The 24,388-nt window shown below is 34.0% G+C and overlaps 1 protein-coding gene across 2 annotated transcripts in view; it reads left to right on the forward strand.

The window, feature by feature from the left end:
• Nucleotides 1-343: 343 nt before the first annotated feature.
• The window catches only part of LOC111089282 (transmembrane protein 245-like), a 45,604-nt gene continuing 21,559 nt past the window's right edge, over nucleotides 344-24,388 (forward strand). Inside the window, exons 1-7 of one of the 2 annotated variants that reach the window (XM_022401493.1) lie at nucleotides 344-550; nucleotides 963-1,082; nucleotides 2,925-3,453; nucleotides 4,221-4,446; nucleotides 11,569-11,663; nucleotides 14,949-15,159; nucleotides 15,999-16,147. In XM_022401493.1, the coding sequence (XP_022257201.1) occupies nucleotides 2,983-3,453; nucleotides 4,221-4,446; nucleotides 11,569-11,663; nucleotides 14,949-15,159; nucleotides 15,999-16,147 (1,152 nt within the window). In that variant the 5' untranslated portion in view covers nucleotides 344-550; nucleotides 963-1,082; nucleotides 2,925-2,982. Of the gene's footprint in view, nucleotides 551-818; nucleotides 1,083-2,924; nucleotides 3,454-4,220; nucleotides 4,447-11,568; nucleotides 11,664-14,948; nucleotides 15,160-15,998; nucleotides 16,148-24,388 lie in introns of those variants that run through there. The other variant, XM_022401492.1, reaches the window with a different exon arrangement.

Consider the following 24,388-nt stretch of genomic DNA (forward strand, 5'->3'; position numbering starts at 1 on the left):
ATGAAATTAGGTCTGGCGAAGTATGGTTGTTCGAAACATGCTAGATAAAATATATTTTGTTTTTATTTGAATCATTATGTTTTACAGTGCTTTTAATTTAAAGGAAAAAGTTCTTAAATAAACAATTACCATAATTATTATTCTAAATCACCTATCGCAAGTACCACGACCCTCATAGAAATGTCAATGCTCTTTAGGGCCGTTGAACCATCGTTAAAGTAATAATAATAACACCGAAACTAAACGTTCCTTAATTAAAACTGACATAAATAAAAAAAGAGCCTATTAGTGTGACCTTATATTGTGCTGCTCGAGCATTCGTTACGTTGGTCACGTGGCAGGATGGATTGTTTACCGCACAGATTTAAAAATAAGATGAAGTGAATAAATTTGTACGAAGTGCTTAAAACGTTCGTTATGTAAAAATCAAAGGAAGTAACCTTTGTGTGTGTTGTTATTTCTATAACAGATTTTTGAGGAACTATAATAGGCACGGCGTTGTTTCACTGTTTTCGTTTTACACCCGTAATACTTAATATAACATTCATGAGTAAGAGAGCTTTATTACTAATAGTATTAGTTCTACCTTTAGGACTTTTCTCCACGAAAGAAGTAGACTTAACCAATTGTATACCTATCTTCCAAGTTACAACAATATAACATTAACAGTAACATAGTTACTACCACTGTCATTAGGATTAGGACTGTGCTATGGCTTAAACTGTGTAAATGTTATTCCAAGTTATAAAACATAGTGTTCTAAGGTATATTAATTTCATCTTTCTGTCAAAAAAAAAAATCATATCTATATGCTAAATGTAGTTTCTAACACTTTTAATTATATCAGGTCTAAGAGTAAGACTAGGAGTAAGAGTCTAGACTCTAGAACATTTCATTAGGGCATCCCAGTTGTAGCCACGTTGTTACAAGTGTTTTTTCTGATTGGTGAATTTTGTTACTAGGTTCCCCACTACCTAATTCAAGTACCTGAGGGTACCATCCCACCCCTCCCTCACGAAGAGGGATAAAAAAATTTCAAGTTTAGCAAATTTTATCTCGCAGAGAGATCAAGAGTTTGACAAGTAGGTACTTTAGTATACATCATTACATGTAAAATCTGAATAAACAAGTTATATGCAATAATGGTGCATGCATTATGTTTGCAAACTTTCTAGTTATAAAAGTTGTTTTGAATTCAAATCAATTTTTTTAAACTACCATAAATGTTTTTGGAGATGTAAATAGTTTTCATTGTAATTTATGTAACATTGTCCGTGACCCCCCCAACCTCCTGTAACACAGTAATACAGGCTTAAGTAGACACCCTCTCACCCCTCAAAGCATTACATAATTTCTTATTGCCCCAAATGATTGGACAATATACGATCTATTATCATTCATTATTATTGTCACCAATCAATTTTTTATTTAAAAAACTATCTGTGACAAAATCAATATTTGTAACAAAAACTACCAGGTGACAAAAATGATGTAACATGCATGCACCTGTCAAAAGTTGTCCTAGTAACAAAGTGGCGGTGATGAAATGTCCAGTAACTAAATGTCTAGCTAACCGATATGAAAACCAAAAATAAATGCAACTTGTAAGCGATATTGTGCCTAACTAATCTACCAAGTGACAAAAATGGTGCAACAAATATGCATCTGTCAAAAGTTGTCCTAGTAACAATGTGGCGGTGATGAAATGTCCAGTAACTAAATGTCTAGCTAACCGATATAAAAACCAAAAATAAATGTAACTTGTAAGTGATATTGTGGCTAATTAATATTTAAAATTAGTTTAAAATTTGCATCATAGATCCATAAAATAGTTAATTTCAATATGCAAGTTGTTTGGCATAGTAACTAAATTAGACAGTTTGATAATTGTACTATTATTTATTTTCATTAGCTTAACCATTTGTACTTTTTATGTTTTTTCTTTTTTTTGTTGTTAGAATTTTTCATTTGGATATTTCATTTGTAAATTCTTAGGTAACTAACAGTGTTATTAGAAATTTATATCAATATTTCATTAAGCAACCATGAAATGGTATTTCATCATAATATATTGAAATTAAAAAACAATTCCCTTAAGATAAACAAACAACATAAGACTAGCACTTTCTACAAATATATTTATCTTGAAAGCTGGAAAAGAAGGTCCACCTGTTGAAAGCAATGCAGTTTTTATCCTTCTTTTTCATTAATGTTTTATATATATTTTTCAGTTGCAATCAAAAACTCAAGGAAAATTAAATTTTCTTCTGAGCTACATACTGTATGTTTCATTATGTGAAAATCCTTGAGGTTGTTGCACATGCTTCAGTTAAAACAAAAAAATCTTGGGAGGTTATTTTCAGCTAATGTTATAATGGAAGTGACATAAGTGTAGAACGTGAATTACACAGTATAACTTAAGTTTTTTATACAAATTCAAGTAATGTAATTTGGTGAGTTAGATTAAAATTTGAAAGTGAGGTACTAAACATATAAACATGTCTTTTGGTATTCAGAAATTTATAACTCATAATATGGAAGTTATAAATTTCTGGAATGGTCTGCCTGTTGCTATATTTCATTAAATTCATCTTAATTCTTAATGTATCTTGGATAGGTGTGTGAATGCAAAGAGTTACACTGGAAAGTGGATTTGTCATATTTCTTTTTTCTTATTTTTTTAGTGTGTACTGTTTACTGAATAGTTCTCTTTGTCTTGCTTTCTTATGTTTCCAATGAAAATTGAACAAACTTGGTACCACAACTTGCCTGTTGTCATCATATGTTTACAAAAATTAAGAACACTTACTGAAAAATATTAGTTATTAAAAGTGACAGTAGGTCATTTAAATAGGTAATTATAAAGATATCTGTAAGATGAAATATTTTAATAAAAGACTGTCACCATTCTTTATTTTTTACAGGTTTTAATTGTTGAGAGTATAGAAAACTGGAGGATAATTTTCTGGAAGAAGTTTGAAAATGACTTTTTTTTCCTTTGATACAAACAAAAAATTCTTAAAACAGGCTTTTTACAGTGCTGCTGTAAATCTTTTTGTAGGATTTGTCATACTTGTGGCAATAGCAGTGTACTTTATCTTTAAGCCTTTTTTGCAGCCTTTGCTATGGGCTGTTTTATTCGGATCAGTTCTCCATCCCTTCAAACAGAAAATGGCACGGTTTCTTAAAGGATGGATCCGAGATTTGCAAGAAAGAAATGCTTCTGTTACTGTACAGTTTTTTTATTTCCCTGGTGTTTTTATCGATTCTATTTCTGAAAGATTGGGGCATTTCATTTTAAAATACATGTTGGTACTTCTAGTAATTTTTATTGGAATACCAGCTGTGTTAATATATTTCCATTTTTTTCCTGTGGACATAGTAGCAGTTTTGATGGTAATCTTTCATAATATAGCTTTTCTACTGAACATCTTACGCAAATCTACTGTTTTGGTGAGTTGAATACATTTTAAGTAAATATATTTTTTGATATTATCTTTAATGGTTTGTAGTGCTCTTGATCTTGATATTAAAAAATGTAGTTTCTGTTTAAGTTGCATAATTTTTATAATGGTTATGAAATGATGACATATAATGAATATTGTCTTGTAAAATTGACTTTTCTTTAACATATCGCAAGCATTCATTAATATTTTTTATTTATAATGTAGTGAAATGGTTATAAACTAAATTGTATTAGACTTAAGGTTGTTCAGTATGGTATACAATACACATACAAGTTAATTTTATACATACCTACATATGACATGTAAACACAATCTTTGTATACAAAGTGGAAGAAAAAATTACTGTGACTATGTTCTGCCTTATATAAAACACGTATATATGTATAATACTGAAATTGAGTAAACTTGGTAACATAGATGTAAGGCCCATATCCAGTTGTTAAGTAAACTTCAAATGAGATAGTATATATATAGGCCAGCTGTAAGGTTGATAAATGTATAGAGAACAAAGATTATCAGTGATTTATATGTTAGCATGGGAAGAATAACATTTGTCATCTATTTTGATTTTAAAATCTTTAATGTGAAATAACTGCTGATAAATTTGAAAGTTACATACTTTTTTCTGATGGCATTTGCTTATATATATATTTGATTTTTGTTTAATATATTAATAGGTTGTATTTAATTATAACTTACCAAAATGTTACTATCAGTGCTGGTTTTAACTGACTTTTACATCCTTTCTTTCAGGTATTCACTCTGCTGTTAAGTTACATTATACTTGTGAACTTCTTGCGGCCACAGAGATCACACGCCATCTTATGTTGGATCTCTGTAATAGTATGGTGTGTTTGTGTATTTTATTTTGCTGCTTTTTTTGGCTTTTTGCAAGTTCCTGTTTCCTTGTGTTTTCTAGTACTGCTTGTAGCAGGATTTCTGATTGAAGTTAAGAAAAAAGAAAATGATGAAGTTCAGGGTAAGAATTTCGGCAACAATAATTGTATATTATACACTTTAGTTTTCCTAGTTAAAGGGTTTTAATCTTGAAGAGACATGCAAGCAAGAAGACCATATTTACCACATGAGCTGATATTTTTTGACATAAAATGATAAAGCTTACCCTAAGTTATTAGAAGAAAACATCATGCAGTGTTTCCTCTATTTTACTGTTGAGTGGGTGAGTCACTTGGTAATATTAATCTCTGACCAGATATTATTTGTGGTGACCAGACAACTAGACATCTAAAAAAATGACGAAGTAGGACATTTAGACACCTAATAATTTTAGAGGGGTGTTAAAACTTTGCAATATAATAAAATAAACCTAAATCAAAATAGATCAAATAATGTAGATTTTTAATTTTGATAAAATAGGCCTAGATCTGTACAGTTCATATAATGGAGTAAATTAAACTGGTAATGTAGTAGGCCTAGATATATACAGGTCATATAATGGAGAAAATTATTGTAATTATTGTTTTTTGATAAACAAGTGGTGTCTAAATGTTCTACTTCATCATTTTCTTAGGTGTCTAAATATCTGGTGTTTAGGTGACCTGGATTAATTATTTGTTCTGTTAGGGTAATGACATGAAATAGACTGCAGCAATCTAAAATTTTGTCCAGTTAGCTCAATATGTTTTAATATAACATTTGAAGTACTCTGCTGGCACTTCAGGCTGTTAATAGAATAAAATTAGGTTGCATGGTAACCCTTTGCACTTTCTCTAGTATACGACCTTTGTGGTATGATTGGGTCTGGGCAGCTCTCTGGTTTCTCCCCAGTGGGAATTTGGCCTTTCATTGTATTTGAGTGGAGCATGGGAGACCCTTGACACTCTCGATTTCTAGTTTCCGGGGTGAGCGATGGAGAGTTCCTCTCTTTGTTCAATTCTCCCTAGAGAGAGAATCTAAGTGGCAGCACAATGCAGTGGTAAGTAGGACAGAGGTGTCCATGTCAATGTAGTGCAGGACAAACAATATTGTATAACATTCCAATTTCCTGGTAGTTTGGCCAGCCAGATGGGCAAAATGTCTTTCTCACACCATATATGGGACTTATTCCTTGTTCCAATATGTAAAGTTTAGAAATTGTACAATGGAACACGTATCAAACTGTATGGTTGATCGTTGGCTTAGCCACACTACACATCATGTCCAACCAACCTGTTGTATGCAAATATTTGTTGGTCATGTCTTTTTCCACTCCCTGTAACACATGGGATCATTTTACCTTTGTACTTTCACACTTCCTTCCAGATGAAGAGTATACTCAGCATGAGGTGAATGCAGTCTCCCACAAGTGTTACCCCTATAATAAACCCCTACTATAGGATGTAACTCTCCATGGGCTTTCCCTTTCAGTCACTTTTTGCAAAGGGAGCTCATCTGAGCTTTTGCACTTGCATTGGCCCCTTAATCAGATCAATGTTGGATTATAGTTACTGTGTGGAGTATATTGCTTTGGAAGTTAATGTTTTCCGTACGTGAAAATGTATTTCCAATTGGTACTTGCCTCTCTGCACACCTTCCCACTTTTTCTACCCACTACAAGTGTATATTATTCTTGCCTCATCTAAGAATGAGGTTAATTTCAAATTCAAGTATGCGTGGGGATCTGTTACACATGGAAGATGTGTCATTCTCTTATTGGTGGAGGGCTATTGTTGCATGATGATTACATCATGCACTAGCACAGTTTACATTATAATAGGAGTCTTAGATAGCTCAAGTCTAGTGGCATGCACAATATATCAAAGGTAGATGCATGAGGAATGACACTGTGTGTAAAGAGGTAAGTATCTATCAGAAAGGCATTTTAGGTAAGGAAAATATTATTTCTGGCATGATCCCTTAACTCTTCTCACAGTGCTGCCATCTATATGCAAAAACTTTTTGCATGCCTCAAGCATTAAACCCCCACGTAACCTATGGTCAATGAGGTTCACTGTGTCTTCCACGTAAATCATCATGCAACAACCCTGTACCAAGAGGAGTGTGACACACCCTCCCAATGCATGAGACTCTATATTTGTTTCTACCAAACTAACACTTCTTGTTAGGCAGTGACCTGGTGCAGAAATTTTTCAATTGTGCATTCTCTTCACGTATTCATTTATTTTGTGTGTGTGTGTGAAGTAGTGATTTAACTTAATTATTATTTTGCTACAGTTGGTTTTCTTTAGTATTTTGCCATGGTAACTTATCGTTGTTTATCGATTTTATTTCTCCTTTTCGAATTCTTCACACTTTAAGATGAATCCTAAAGTTTGTGTTACAACTATTTCAAGTGCCATTACACTGGCTTCAGGTCAGAGAGTCCTGACTGAGGAAATTTCGGCTATCATTCATCGGGAGATTGATCTTCTTCTCCCAACAATGTTCGGGTTCCTTCTAATCATCCAAAACTGTTCATGACGAGGAGGATTTTGACAGCCCTTTCCCTCCACCTAACTATGCCATTCCTTCCCAAGCCTGTCCTGCAGAATTTGCCAGGTCTAATTCAGCCTTTTTGGATATGATTTCTTAGGGGTGTTCTATTTTATCAATTTCACGATTACATATGATCCCATTCCTCCCTTGCTACATGACATCCCATTCTTAGAGTACCTTGTTTTCTCTGTTTCTCCTGACATCAGGGTTCATGCTGAGCATTTGATTTCTCAGTTGAGGGCTGGTGTTAGCAGGACTAAGCTTCCGATCATTATGCTTATCATTAGGCTAATTAACTATTTCTTGATTCTCAACATTTAGAGTCACTTTTGCTAGTGAGGAGAGCTGACCCTGAAAATTCTGTCTCTTTCTCCCACACCCCTGGTTTTCCTGTCTTTGTCTTACCCTTACAGCTTACATGCTGTACTTGTCCATCATACACGTCCTTTATGAGGCACTCCACTGATTCCCTGAGGGGTTTTCTGGGGATACCTTTTCCCTCATTACCTCCACATTAGCATGTTTGTTCTCAGCCCTGTTCCTTTGTTTAGTTTTTTTGCTGTTGGGATCTTATTGGGAGGGACACTTTCTTGTCAACAGGTTCATCTACTTTCCACTTTATGACTTACAGATGACTCATTTTTTTCATCAGTCTATTTTTGGAGATATTCCTGAGTATTTGGAATCACATGTGGATTATGTGAGATAACCTTTCACCCTTTCATCTTTGGTTGCTCGTTTGTCTCATTCTGATCCAAAGTCCTCTCCCATAACCATTTCTTATCTTGCATCCTCTCATCCCTTACCAGTTCCTATCACTAGGGGTTCAACACTTTGTCGTGTGTCTCAACTGTCAAGTGGTTTCTTCCTCTCTTGAGGTTTATCAATTTAAATGGAACATCTTCTGCTGTTGGTCTTTGAATCAGAGTTTTTCCCCCCTACTTGGCCCACAGTTCCTCATATTACAAATTTCCTCACCTGGCTGTTCGACCAGGGGGGCTTCTGTCTCTTCTATAGCTAGTCATTGAGTAACCCTATCCAACACCTTACATTTTTCCTGGTAACATTTGGGGTTTTCCTCTTTTACCATCTCCCTTTTATTGTGTTCCTTCTGGATGCATAGACTTCCTCATTGGGTGGTTCTTCAATGCCTTACAATCGTGCTGTTTAAACCTTGTCCTAATTTTCCTTATTTCACTTTTCACTTACGACTTATTTCTTACTCCTTTTTGCCTGTGAGCATCGTCTTTCTGATATCTTTGCTATTTACATTTCACATACACTCTTCCATTCCACATATGTTCTCCTTTAGCTGGATCGATCTTTTCTACCCAAGACTTCGATGGCTCATGAGGGACATTCTTCTTTCTTACTGATTTCACTTCCTTCTATTTCCCACCTTTATTTCCAGTCTGATTTATATAGACTTCTATGTCCTGTACATGCTTTTCGTTGTTATATTGCCTGCACGGCCTCCTTTCGTGGTTCTCGTTCCTGCCTTTTCATCCCCTGGCAACAATTCTCTGTATGTGACTTTTCTCCTTCTACCCTTACAAATTGGATTTGTTAGCAGATGATTAGATTGACATATTCCTCCTTGTCTTCTTCTTCCCAAAATCTTTTTCAGGTGTTATTGCATCACATCAAGTACCTTTTCCATAGCATTTCACCTCCTTTGTCCATTTGAGGAAATACTTCAGTTGCGCATGCAGACTGCACCTCATACATTGATCTCCCACTGTTTTTATCAGGTGGCTGTTTCTTCCTCATTGGGGTACTGCTTTCTGCCATCCTTCAAACTTTGGTATGGCTGTGACTAGCTTAATTATCTTTTCCATACATTTTTTTGCCTTCCAGTTGCACATCCCATTTTGGTTAAGAATCCTGCTCAGTGGTGAGTGTTGCTTGTCCAGGTATGCTACCTATTTCTTAAATTTGCACTGTACAAACAAGATTTAAACCCATAGCCAATAACAAACACTGCTGAGGTGGGGTGTTCCACAAGATTGCTAGTAGGTTTTCCTCATGATATATTTGCTTCATAAGTATGCCCATTCTGGACCTATCTAACCCAGGACTTACAGGAATAAAGCAGAGGAGTATATCTGCCCATCCCTTTGATTGAATAAATGAGGAGTGGTCAGCTTATCAAAATAAGGTTTTCATGGTCACCCGTTGCACTGTCTCTGATGTTGACATTCTTCTGGATTCTCCACTGCATTTTGTCCCACCTTGTTTTTCTAGTGGAGTATGGGAGTCCTTTTCACTTTCCAGTTCCGTGCCACTTGCATTCAATACAGAGAAGGGTGGTGGTGTTCTGCTGGTATAGATAGCACTTGATCCTTCAATCATGCACTCCACCTCCATGTGATGAGTTCTAGAGGTTGATGCTCTACCCAGCTTCTGTGCAGTTCTGTCTGGAGGGAGAGGTTGTGTATATTTTACAGAAGTCATCCACTTCCGTGTGGTAGTACCTAGAGGTTGGTGTTGTGCTCCAACTTTAGGGCAGTACTATCTGGAGGATGATTTTGCTTGGTGTAGATCCGTCACATTGCAGTTCACCCCTCTGATTGCGATCCCTGGTCCTAACCTGGATATTGGTTCGCAGTGAGTGGTTTTGGATTAGAGCTGCACCAATCAACATAAATCCTTACACGTGTTGGTTGTGTTTCCTCATCCTAACTCAATTTTCAGAGTTTTGCCTCATATTCTCTACCTCCATGTGGTGGGTCATGCACTTCAATTTCTGTGAGGTTCTGTTTGGAGGATGATGTTGTTTTAAACTCCACCTCAGAGTTTCCCCTACCTGAGGTTACTGTTGCACAGTGGGGTACCAGTCTAATTGGGTTTGGTTTGATGTGAACTGCTACACTGGCGCATCCCTTCCTACCTGGTTCCCACACATATGGTTGTGGTTTTGGATTTGCACAAATTTGCCTTGTTTCATTGTTTGGTTTTAGAAGTATATACTTCTGTTCTACTCAACTTGAGGTGAAGATGGTGTGGACTCTCCTCCTACCACGAGTTGGAAGTGAACCATGTTGATTGTTGGGTACATTGGAGTACAAGGCTTGTAGCATACAAAAAGCTTTTTGCATACAGAGGGCAGCACTGGACAAGAATTGCTATACATTAGTAGTGAGTAGAAGTAAGTGCCTATCAGAGATATATTTTTAGTATAGGAAAATAATAACTTTCAACAATGTTGCTTATCGCACATGAAGTCGCATATGCCATGGAATTCAAAATGACAGAGCAGTTCAATTTAATAATGTTACAATAATACTTTAATGTACTTCAGCTAGATTGTCTATTTTAACATGTAGAAAATTTTAACTGCAATTTAAGACTATAAAATAAAATGGAAAATTTCGTTTGATTGGAGTTTAGGTGTGGCAAATGTATCCACATTAGTGACAAGAAGCATGCATTTAGTATGAACAGCCTCATAAGGTGACATTCCTACTTAGTGAAGAAGTAAGTTGAAAGTTTTTTTAAAGGAGAGAGATATCTGTGTTTAGTGTTGGTTAGAGTGGGTGACTGATAACATTGTGCCTAGTTGATGCCTTTGCCTATAATGATGTTTGAAGACTTGAGAAACACTAGGTTTTCACCAGAAAAAGGCTTATTTGAGATTTGGGAGATTAGTTATCATATTTCTTTGTTCTTGTTAGCTCTTGGATTTTGTTTCAAGAAGCAAAGAAATGTATTTGATGTGATAGTATTTGGTTTCCTTTGTAATGTATGGGTTTCTGCAGTTTGTTTCAAAATTTTAGAAATGATGAATTCTTAACTAGTTATTGGTTTTTGGTCTTTAGCCTGAAAATTCACAAGACCTTAGATTGGATAGAGCCATTTTAGTTTTAAGTACTGTTAAGGATAGTTGTTAAACACAGACTTATTTTACTGTATCACAGATCTGGTATTTTTGGTTAAGTGAACAATTGTTTTGAGGGAGTAGTCGTCTAGTAAAGAAGCTAGGGTACTTCTTGTTTGTCTAAATATTTTATATAAATATACAATATAATTGCCACAACAGTGTTAAGAATTATTCCAAAGTCATAAGGTTATATGTATCATCTTTAATAAATAAATTGCATTATTAGTATTTTCTACCTGCATTGATTTTTCAAAGGGTGAAATGATTTTTATTATTCTCTTCCACCATTGTGCCTGAAGTTTTAATTGCGCCCACATTGAAATAAAGTCAAACATGCACACACAGCTTCTTGATTTAAAGTTTACTCTGTTTTAAAGCACACTTTGTCTTAGGTCTCACCTACCTTATTGTTGCCTGTGTAAAAAATACCACAGTAGTCTGTCTATTAAAAATAAACACTGAAACAAGTACACCTTAAAATATGGCATTACATTTTATGTTTTGTGAAGACTGTCCAGTAGCTTTTTTTTTTTTTAACTGTACAAAGATAGTAAGTGTACCAAAGAAAACTTTATAATTTGAGTATATTTTTCACTTTGCAGGATATGATTTGGCATATGTACATATATATTATATATATCCTAGTGTAACATGTATACACATGATTAACAGGAATGTACTATGTATACATGTAGCCAAAAAAATCTCTGGTTTACTTAGCATACTGTGTTTCAAGTAGTTAGCTGTATAGAATAAATATATTTATTTATTGTGAAAACTTGACAGGTAGTGAACAACCAAGTGATTCTACCATTGTTACACATTTGAGAAAGCGTCTGATTTGGTTGACTTCTGATGACAAAGAAAAGGATGTTTCTTCAGTAAGTTAACATGAAGTTTGTAAAATCAGTTGGATGTTATCTTAGTGTTTTACTAATGGGGTTGATCTTAACTCAAGAGCAGTATATTTTTTCCTTATATTGCAGTGCATTTATAAAGTGCAACAATCGTATGACATTTGATGCAAAGAAACGTGTTTAAAGAGTAGATTTCTAAATTAAAATGTTTCACAATTTTTACCATCTAAAATGCTATTTAATACATAGAACGTATTATATGTATCTGAGAAAGCTACCACCATTATTGAAAAACTATTACGTGAAATATTTACATACTGCATACATGTCAGAACAAGGGGTGGTGGTGGATACGTGCCCCCAATAATTAACTTGAGGGATCCGAATATCATTGGGCTCCACAATATTTTGATGACAAATATTTTTATTTAGTCTTTTTCTATGTAGTTGACTAATTGCCAGCCAAACGAAAGGAGATAACAGTTCTTTGGCAAATTCTGAGTATTACTCTGTTAGTGACTTTTTCTGTATCTGTATAATTTGTTACTGGTTATTATCAGAAAAAATCTTATTTCCATGGCTCGTGATTTTGTAGTGCACAACAAACACTTTAATTTATATTTTGCATGTTTTTGTATGTACAATACAGTACTTGTTATTTTAAAGCATTTTTATATTTTATATTGTTAAGGCCTTTGCTATGAATGTGTGATGTCACATTAGAACTTTACAGATGACAATTTTTTAGAGCATAGTGAAAACACACTGATTCATTTAGGCCTAATTACTTGCTGTAATTTGTAAATTGAAAGTGTACATATCTTATTGCATAAAATTTGTAGTTTCTCATAGATGAAGAACTGCAAAGTCTTTAGACAGCAAAACTTTGCAGACAACATTTTATGCAGCACAGTGAAATCATATTGATTCATTTAGGCCTAATTTATAAACAAAAAAGAACAAAAAAAACTTGCCAGCAATTTGGACAAATTTTATACAGAAGTTAGATAAGTACATACTTTATATGCTTATTGGTATGATCACATGATTATGGACTGTTAGATTATATTCAGAAAATTAAATAATTTCTAAATCCTATTCATATATTATTGATTCTTAAAATGAGATCCAAATATTCAGTGAAATGTTATACTTTAAGATTTACATGTAGGCCTGAGGATATAAACTAAATACACCATGTGACAGTGCTAATTAATCAGATTTTAGTAAAACTGAAAACAGAGGAGGGGGTAGAATAAAAAAATGTTTGACTCATAACAGGTCAATAATTGTTCAATGATAAACCATAAATTAGTGTGTTTTTTAATTGAGTATTTTTTTTATACATATAAATTTTTCTGTGCACATCAAATTATTATATCACAAGACATATTTTTTGCATGGAAATGTATTATTCTAATGAATGATTTTTTTTCCTTTTATTTGAAAAATAATATTATCATCTATAATTTATCAGTTAAATTTTATGATGATTGCAAACACCAAGATTTTTCAGTTTTCGTACACCTTAATTAATTTTGAAATATGCAGAGATAATTTAATTTCTGATATATTAATATAAATCTAAGTACTACAATATAAGACACTAGGGAAGTTTCAGTTTTCTGTGATGTAAGTTTATCATATATAGAAAAAAGTTATTCAAAATGTTGCCAGTTTTCTCTTGTTAAGAAATTTCTGGTAGAGATGCTTCAGTTTTTTTATATTTTACATTAGGTTAAATTAAATTGTAGTTTTGGCATGAAATACAATATTTTGTAAATATGTGATCTCACGATATTATGTGATAATGTATTTGCGTAATGATAATAGTATAATAAGCATAAAATGGAGACATTTCTTGGCTTAACCAACATCAGTAATTTAAGACTTAATAACCCCTTTATGTATAAATTTACAGCTTTTATATGAATTAAAAAAACTGGATTAAATTTTTATGAAAAACCTGCTCATATCAAATGGATTTTCTAAGCAAAGTTTCAAACATTTGCCACCATATTTCCTGCTATTATGCATACAAACTGAAAACATTTGTGTATATTATTTTATAATACATTTTATCTATTGTACAATGTAGAGTACTACAGTTACTATGATCTTAGTAGTGTATAAATTGGTCTATAGTGAAATTTAAGAAATGTACACTTATCTTTGCCAAGAAATAGCCTCAAAGTGTATGAAATACAAAGTTTTCTGCAAGTTAAATGACACTCTTTCGTGCACTATTCAGATTAAATGGTGAAAAAATACAAAATGTAATAGAACATGGTACTGGCTTCAAAAACAGAAGTGCTACTGTACTTGGAATTTCAGAAAGAACTGATACTGAGCTACTGTGAATACTGGCAAAATTTCATCTTTGAAGGCATCCATAAGTTATTGCTCATGCTATGCCATGCAAGAAAGCATTAATGAAAGACTTGCATGTAATGGAAATGGTAGTTACATCAGTGCTATAAAGGAAAAATATACACATTTCAAAGCATTGGTTCTCAGTGAAGTCAATAACATCAGTTACTAACTTTTTTATAAGTTGATCAGTAGCATGCTTCTCTTATGCAGTGTTTGCTCAAATAAACCCGTTACATTACAGTTTTACTGTTGAGTATAACTTACTGAAAATTCAAATACACATATTTTGCGTATCAAAATTGTTAGTAGTGACATACTGGAGAAAGGCCCACGTTTTATGCTGAAGTAACAAGTGAAAGATGGAATGTTAGTGCCTAGTGATTCCATTAAAATGAGTCTGTTATAACCAAGATTTCCAACAGATGGCTCTGTATGTCTCTTTGTTTTGAATAATATACTTGCGATGTGTGGAAAAAATAACTCGGAGATTAAATGTTAATTATTATAAACTATTAATTATTATTAGGCACTGGATACAAATTTGCTCTTTAAAAATTTCTGTCTTAATGCAGAAAAATATGGTTATATAATGTACCTATATTGATAATGAATAGTTTCAAGATGTACAAAACAATTTTACATGAATTACTATTTTATTTTCCCATATTGCAACAATGACATTCAATGAGTATATCATATGTTACTAAGTTTATTCTGTATATAGAGAATTGTTTATATTTTATATATAATGTAGGATGTTTCAGCAAACTTCACTCAGAATTTATTATTGTCAATTTTTAGATCTTTTATTTTAAACATGCAGTGGAATCAACATAATGTCTTTATCAGTTATAGTATTAGAGCTTAATTGCTTATGTTAAATTAGTTAATATAATTCAGTTTTTAACTGAGAGACTTCTACATGCCATATTTTAGAGCACGGTTGTAGAAAGCACATCTGAAGAAGTGCAACGTCGTGATATATCTTTTTCGGGGAAAGAGCAGACAAAGAAAAAGCCTGTAGCACTCAGCACTAAATACTTGAAATGGTTGTTATATGCTTGTCTCACAGTTAAATTTTGGATGAATCTATGGCTATTGTATTTTCTGCCATTGTTCTTGACCTATCTTGTTGTGAAGAAACTTGGTAAGCAGTGTATTTTCTCTATCTTATAAGTTTAGATTTCTCTCTCTCTCTCTATATATACATATATATATAAATATGTATATATATATATATGTGTGTGTGTGTGTATGTATATATATATATATATATATATAAAGTAGAGTGCATTTGTCCATCTGGTGTCACAAGATGTTGGGAGGAACAGGCGAACTAATTTCATTGAAGTTTGATAGAGGAACTCAGATAGACCCTCCAGAAATCAAAGATAAGCAGTGAGACAAATGGTTTGAGTTTCATAGCCATTTAAGTTTTAGCACCGTAAAGCAGCAAATTAGGGCTCAGTTGAGTGAAGAGTTTGGTAGCATAAAATGAAAATGACATTTATCACTATGCGTAGCATAATACATTTGCATAAGATAAACAGATCATATGTTATGTCTCAAAAAAAAAGTAGTGAAAGAGAGTAGCAAACACCCTAATTTATAACATTGCTTTTTAAACTTACATGCCATTGCTTAGTATCTTTGGTAGATTATTCTAAAAGTCTATAGTGAGCTAGAACAAAATGTAAAATGCTAGTGTAGAATTATTTTCTTTTTTTTCAAATTCAGGTGATTTTAAAGATTTTTTTAAAGTTGTATGTTGATTAGTCAACTAACACTTGTTTTTTAAGATTATCACATTTATGTACACACAAACTATGAAAGTTCTATAAATTTTAAGTATTTTCAGGGTCTGTCTCTTTACTAAAATATTTTTTTTTATACTTTTAATGTTTATATCAGCTAATCAGAAGCTTAATTTAGCTTCTGAATGTCTGAAACTTCAGTGAAGATAATTTTGCCTCCTATTATTTCTAGCATCTTATCTTGGAGTGCTGAGATTTGTCAGAGATAAAACTACAGCTGTTAAAAATGCATTTGTTAACTGGTTTAAGAGAAGAAAAGTTGTGTTGTGTCCAACTCCAATACAAGGCCTCTGGAGGATTATTGTCCTATGTGATAGGAAAGTAAGTCTCTTTAGCTCATCTACATTTTGATGTTATATGTTTAGTAATTTTATTTTAAAAGCATAGTAATTGGTAAATGCTGTAAATATATAAGCATGTAATATATACATATTGATATTGATAGGCACTGTTTAAAGACATACCAAAGTCTATGAAATAATACTGGTATTTAGAAATGTTGAGGCAAGAAACAGTTAACTATATTAAGCCACTTTTGTATCTAGTAACCATCTAGCAAAAAACGACTAGTCTGCTTGGTTTTCAGTATTGATCTAACCCCCCCCCCAATGTAAAAAACTAGTAATGCTTATCGTGATTTAAACAAAATATTTTATGTAAAAAATGTATGTTAATATCAAAGACACTAAAATAAAACTTCTACAAAATATTATAGGGATGAGCTTACTAGTACAAAGCAAATAATAAATTCTTTACTTTTTTTGTAATTTTTCCAGTGTTTCCTGATTGTGATTTTAGAAAACTTTAGCTATTTAACTCTTCACCAATGAAACTAAAAAAATAAATTGGGTAAAATGCTTTACCTTAGTCTTAGTCAACAGGGTCAAAATGAAATAATAAAACTGCAATATTGAGTGTTCTCCATGGGAACAGAACTACTATGGATTGCTAAATAAGTTTGTACTTATCACTAACCATGCAATTCATGTGCATGACTCTATCATTTTCGATTTTACACTGCAATTTCTTTGATAAATGTGTAAAAACTTTTCATATGGAAGTTAATATGAGTTTATTCTGTCCCTATGCTTATTTTACAGTTAAACTAATTGTTAATTTCACCTTTCTATAACTAGTTTAAAATATATGTTTATTTAGATATAATCAGATATTTTTTCTAAATTTATATGTGAGCATTCTGCCTTTAGTTATGGCATCCATGTTAACCATAAGTAAAAATGTCATAAACATTTACCAGTCCTTTTGCTTAGGATTATGTGTGGCAATGTCTGTCTCACAGAAGCTTGTCCTATTTCAACATGTGTCTGTGTCCACTCCTTGGGTGGGGTGAGGTCATCTCAAGGGGTGAAACAGATACTTGTACAAGTTGACATGAGTAGGGGGCTTTCTCTTTTTTATATGTTATTTGAAATAGACACTGATATAAGTAGTCTAAGGATTGTATTACTTAAAAGTGCAATATTTTATTATTTTTCCTGTCCTGTACAGAGTTTTTTAGTAAATCTCCTTTTTTCAGGAGGCAGTTGAAGCTAAAACAAAAAATAGAAGTGAGACAGTTGGTAATAAATTAACATAAAAAAATGTATGGATAAAGATTTGTTTTATTTCTTCTCTTGTGTTTCATAACGATGAAAATCAGAAAATTTCTCAAATTCTTCTTCAGAGGAGAGAAATTTTCATTCATCTTTTTTGTTGTTGTTGTTATGTAAGAAAAAAGCTGTTGTGTAAAAGGTGTGGAAACATCTAAGACAAAAGCTATTCAAAAATATTGATGAAAACTAGGAAAGAATAGATAGCATTTTTAATGTTTAGGTTTTAGAATTTGTTTGACATTGGAGAAATTTTGGATGATTTGGAGATTAAATGTGTTATTCCAATTTTCATCAAGGAGTTATAAATAAGATAAAAAGAAGGAGATTTCAGGATCTTCATAGGGAATGGAAAAATGAATTTCTATGGCTAACAACAGAGCATAACCATAGATGATAAGTGAGTGAAGGTACATGTTTATGAGTTTCAATAGAACTTTAAAACATATCTGTTCAGTGAGAACCCAGAGAAGAGCAGAGTTTTTGATCCTTCAGGTTTAAATGCAAGATAATTTTCTGACAATAAACAAAAGATATTTTATGGTTTACTGAGCAATATACAACAATTACATTCAATAAATTGTTATATGGGGAATAAACTTGTTGGGTTAACAGTGATAAAAAGTATGCAATAATGCAAGTATATAATGTTTACCAGTTTTATTGGGTTCATAAAATACAACAACAATTCCTAAACATACTTACCTCCTCTCACACTTACAGCTACAGATACCATCATCACTTTTTCTCGACAAAGCATCACTAATGGGTTCCCAGTGCTATGATCATTTGGAGATACTTTAAGCATTATCTGTATTACCTTGTTGATTTTTGTAATAAAAAAAAAGTATGAATTTCCAGATTATTACTTTTGGCATGGAGGCAAATCAGGTCTCTGATATTTAGTGACTGTCAGTGATCTTATTCATAGTGAGATGGAGACATATATTCAGTTCTGTGGTGTTTCTCCTGTGAGGCAGCAATTGAGGGCAGTCCTTGACATTTTGGTCAGAATTTAGATTAGCTTTTTCTTGCACCTTCTATTATAGTCTGTTGGCTTTTCAGTCCACCTGTGGGACAATGGTGAGTATATGGGCTTGCAACACTGGAATCTGGTGTGTTTGATTCCCTATTGTGGACACAGCAGATAGCCCAAAGTAGCTTTACTCTAACAAACTTACCTGATTAAATGTTGTTCCAATCAATGTTAGGTAATCAACACCATCATTAAATGAAATAAAAAACAAAAAGAGTCCACTTTGGGATAAGCTGCCTTTGACTTGTTTTCTTCAGTTGGTTCATCAAGATGTGATTGTATTGGGTCTTTCCCCAGTTGGTTTTGAGCTTGCACATTACTTTACGACTGAAAGGTGTGGGAGCAAATATTTAGTTTTCTCTCCATCCCTGGTCATTGTGGTTCATGCAGGGAGGTTTAATTCTCAGTTACCTTATCCAACACGATTGTCAGAACTTCATGATTTAGCCTACCATCACCAGGTGGAAGTATATTATGACTCTCAAGTAATACATCTGCTCCTCGTATTTGGGGTTCTAAGACGGAATTTGTAGTTAACCTGAATATATCAATGTCCCCTGGTGGGAAAGGGTAAGTCTATGGACTTACAACCCTAAAATCCAACATATTGTTTTCCTTGCACAACACTTTGTTGGAAAACTCTCATCAACTTCATTGATGACGAGCTGGAACCATTGTTAGCATGCACAATGGTTCGATTTTCAACTTCTATGTTCATCCCTGTTGTCATTGGTGTTTTGAATTTCATCGGCTCCTGCAGGGGTCTTAGTTCCACACCTATTTGAGGGCCCCGACCCCAACATCATCCCCTTGGTACATTGGTACCCAGAATATAGTCTGTCTATATCCAAGGGTTCTGCTGCTTGTTCAGATTGCTACCAATGGTGGTGGTGATTATTGTATGCCTTCAGGGTCTGTGAGGGCTCGTCTCCGAGAATTTCTGGATGTGTGGTAACCTTAACCACAGATTCAGGAGTACTACAGGTCCTTGAGTTAGGATTAGTCATTTAGTTCACATCTTCACCACAATTATCCATCCAACTTATAGGGTTTCTGTCTCCCACAGATCCTCGGGATTTGAAACTTAGTTCTAGGGCTATCACAGTTTGGTTGGTCTGGGGGTAGTGAGAGAATCCTGCTAGTATTTCTGGTGTTTTATTCCCATTGGTTGTTGGGCCTAAGAAGACAGGAGATTGGTGTCCAGTCATTGATATTCTCATCTATATAAATGCATAGATTATCCAAGGTTCACAAGTTACTCATTCCTCAGTCTGAGTTGAAATTTTTTTCTGGGATTGTGGATGTCCAAGTTCGTTTTAGTTGGTTCCTATCTGCACATTATCTTGTTGGGGCCTGGCCAATAGTGATGACAAATCATGTAACATTCCACCCACAGTACATGAATCTAGTTCTGAGTGAAGAGCATACTTGTTCTGGTTGTGGTGCGGTTTCCCTACTAGGGTGCCAATCTTCTATTGTCACACCCATGATCTATACAAATGCGTTCTGTATGGATCATCCCCCTCACTGACCCCTCTATCTTCTCAATGTGGGATTCTAGCTGTAAGTATGAGTGGAGGTAAGTATGCTACAGAAGTTGACATTTTCTTAAATAAAAATGTATTTCCAAAAATACTTACCTCCATTCACACTCTCCCGCCCTTCCTCCCCACGAAGAGCTGGTGTTAGAGACTGGGATTGAGTCAGTCTCAAAAATGTGATAGCATTGTCTGTCTTTTGCATTGAGTCAGGATAATGGAAAGCAATCATACCACCCACTCTGGCCCTTTCTCTCTCTCTCTCTATATATATATATATATATATATGCCAACTGCTGAGATAGGGTGATCTGAAAGACCACTTGAGATATCCTTGTGATATGTACTGATATCTGTCTACTGTCCAATCTAGACTGTACTTCTTCTGTGGTAGTTGCTCTGCCTGCTTCCCTGGCTTGCACTAGCTAGCTTTTCAAACTAACATTACATGGTTATCCATTGCACTTTCTCCAGTAAAATACCTATCTGGCAGGTGACTGTTGGATAGTTAGGATGTAACAAAGGTACTGATTCTTGGGAAGTAAGGTTACAGTGACACTGTCTGTGTAGTGCAGGTCACCTCAGCATCTCCCATCCTACTGCTGCTTGGATGTCGGTTTCCAGGTAGTCTGGTCTTGGATCAGTGAAGGACTAGCCAACACATCTCCCCCATCCTACCACTGCTCGGCTGTCAGTTTCCAGGTAGTCTGGTCTTGGATCAGTGAAAGACTAGCCAACACATCTCCCCCATCCTACCACTGCTCGGCTGTCGGTTTCCAGGTAGTCTGGTCTTGGATCAGTGAAGGACTAGCCAACACATCTCCCCCATCCTACCACTGCTCGGCTGTCAGTTCCCAGGTAGTCTGATGTTGGATTGTTGTAGGACTCGCTTGCACAAGTCATCACACGTGTGGTTGGTAGGAATCCTCATGCTAACATGTACCACAAACAATTCCAGATGTCATCACATTTGCATTCATATTACATACCATCGCCTGGATGTTGGGTTCCTGGGTGGCCTGGCATTGGTTGTTATTGGGTCTGTTAAATTGAAAGTTACTCTTCCCTTCTGTTTCCTTGTAATGAGGTGAAGATGGTTGGGACACTCCTCCTACCACAGATCAGAATACACAAACCCAATGCTGCTTGGTTTTGGACTGGATTTGACTCACCAACTACCTGCAATTACATCCTGAATTGAGGTGTGCACTTAGTAACAAACTGTGCTCTCTTCCTGCACACACACTAACTTGCCTTGCCCTCCTCCTGCAGCTGGTGTTTGTCCAAGTGTCTGACAGTAGAGTTATGGCAAGACACACAAATTGTGTGTATTCTGTGGCCTTCTCCCACAGCGGTGTCAGTATAAGAGTCTGTTGGTAAGGTTGAGAATAACATGCACTAATGATCCCTGTGCAGCCAGTGTGAGTCCAATAAGTTGGATTGTTATGATTTGAATACATCCAAACAACACTACACATGTTGTCATTCTGACCTCTTGTGTGCAAGTCCTTGGACTGTCTGTACCCAATTGCCTCTTCCTCCTTTCCAATCTGGCCAAAGAGTGTACCCTGGCAGAGATGAGATGCAGTCTCCCACGAGTGTGCCCCTGCCATTGGGTTTCACACTCCATGGGTTTTCTTCAGGTGCTTTCTGAAGGGAGCTCATCTAGGTAACTTTTGCACTGGTCTCTTCACCATATCAGTGTGAGATTCTAGCTTGCTGTGTAAGAGGCGTGTGTCACCTTGGAAGTTACTCTTTTCCTTAACTGAAGATGTATTTTTTGATAGATATTCACATCTACACACACTTTTAACTTTTTCTTCCAACTTCCATTGCTACTTAGTATTCCTTGCCTCATCAAAGAATGAAGACCACAAGTGCAAAAGCATAGAGGGAGCTAGTGCACAAGGAGGTTGTGTCACCCTCCTGTTGGTGGAGGGCTTTTGCTGCATAACAATGTCATTATGCAGTCACACAAATCACAAGAAAGCTTGTGAAATTAAGTGGTAACTGCCTAAAGGCTAGTGGAATGGAAATCTCTAAACAGATGCATGAATAAGATAGCTTTCAGAAATACATTTTCAGTTAAAGAAAATGTAATGTCTTAAGGGCATCCCCCAAAATTTCTACTGTGTCTCCTTAATTTTAATGCATAGGTCACGGGTCCTTTAAACTGTAAAATGTAGGAACAACACTACTATAATACTTAATATTATTTTTACACATGTATGAATTATTTTTCTTCTATGATTAAAAATATTTTTCAGTCATACATGTCAGTTGTAGTTAATCGTGGATGTTCCACCAGAATACTGTTTATTTAAGGGCATGTTGGTTATGCTAATTAAAGAATTATTATTTAAACATACAACTTTATTTCTGCCTGTAAATTTTTATGTGATGTGTGCATGTATAAACTGAAAGGATTACACTGTTCTGTGGTTACATACAAGTCTGCTTACATGCCAGAAAGATTTTATATTGTTGTAGGCAGTTTTCTTTCATTTATTTGTTTAAAAAGTGTCTAGTAAAGTTTATATAATGATAATGTTTGCTACAGCCATCTTCATTTGTAGGCATAATTCTAAATACAATGTTTCAACAGAATCTCTGAAACTAATGTAGGTCTAACTTATTTAGCTTAGATCTATAAATAAAAAAGTAACTTACCGAGTAACTGAATAGCATGATAGACACATAACTGACTCAGTCAATTAAAGTTCAGTAACTCACTACTTAGTTTTCTTTAACTGACTGCACCAAACTGACTTAATTATTACTGATTACTCATATTCATATCATACCCTTGTTTCTACATATTATTCAAACCTTATTAATTCTTATCTTTCATGAACTTTTTAGCTCATAATTTCATCATAATGATGAGCTTTCTCTAACAAACACCCAAGTAAATTTTTAGAATACAGTCTACAACAGTACATAATATATATATATATTAACCAATCATAGATGAACCCTATAAAATGAATATTAAAACAGCAATAAAACATATTGAGGCAACTTAGTGAAAGGTTAAAGCACTACGATATTGCTGATCAATTCATGGGAAATAAACTTTTCTAAATCTTTGAGATGTTCGTTATGTTAATCATGAAGTCCAACATGCTAAAATCTTTATCTATTGATTTATAATCAACATGATCACAGCCTTGGAGCCTACAATCTAGTACTTGTTGGTGTTAGAATTTCAGATGTATAGTTACATTTCAAAGAGTGTGGACAAATGTATTAAACTATTTGTCTAAAATACTTTAGATGGATGGGATTATATTATGTTAATTGTTATTAGAATTCTACACAGGTATAGCAGTGGAATAGGCCTATAGGATAACAGAAGGTTCAGTCAGGATATTTATTATGAAGTGATTTTAAATTTCTGAATAACTATGCCATGAGAATAACTGAAGTAAAGAGACTGGATATAAAATTAAACAAGAAATGAACAATCTGTATTAATATCACGTTTAACACAAGCACAGTATGTGTACTTGCTTTACTGATATTGAATGATCACTTTCACTAGAGCTTTAACAAATCAGAATGAATGCATATACAAGACTGACTATAACCAGTGTTTCTTACTTTGCAAGAAATGTACTTCCAAAATGACTGGTCTTTCTAATTAAAACATAGGTGAGGTGTAGTCTTAAGATATCACCTAAACTATCTATTGATTATATTGTTGCTGACATCCTTCTACAACTGTAGTATTATAGCAAACTTCCCATGGGCATAACAGGTATTATCACATAGAAAATATAACAAAGGAACATAGACAGCTATAATGAAATCAACTTAACATCTTTCTTGATCATGTGTTATGTGAAACCTGTGCATTCATATAGAATAAATGATAAATCCTAGATAAATACTATAATATCATAAGAAGATAGAAACTCATAATATATTTGTATATCACACTTTTTATTGTCAGGCTAACTAAGTTATTGATAATTTGCATCATTGCAGTTCATGCTAACTTGTGTAATGGAGGATTTTTAATAGATTATTAGAATTTTAGGAAATAACAAAAAAAATCATATTTTTGGACCAAAAGTATAAGTAATTTAAAAATCAAAACAGATTTGACTTTTTAAATTCTTCTTCTCAATTAATAGGAATGCTTGTTGGGTGACTGAAAACAAGAAGTTAAACTTTGCATATAAAAGTGTGTAGTCACTATTTATACAAACATTACACTGGCTAGATAATATCACCAAATTTAGTTATAATTTCAAGTGAGTTCCAGTTATTCAAATCTGGTTGCTAAATAAGTAGCTCCATCCATAAGTCTGTTTTTACTGCTGCCTGCTAAGCATATATAAAATTATACACACGGTTGTTTCTAACATACGAG

Source organism: Limulus polyphemus, unplaced genomic scaffold (assembly GCF_000517525.1).
Source record: "Limulus polyphemus unplaced genomic scaffold, Limulus_polyphemus-2.1.2 Scaffold5780, whole genome shotgun sequence".
NCBI classification, from domain to species: Eukaryota; Metazoa; Arthropoda; class Merostomata; order Xiphosura; family Limulidae; genus Limulus; species Limulus polyphemus.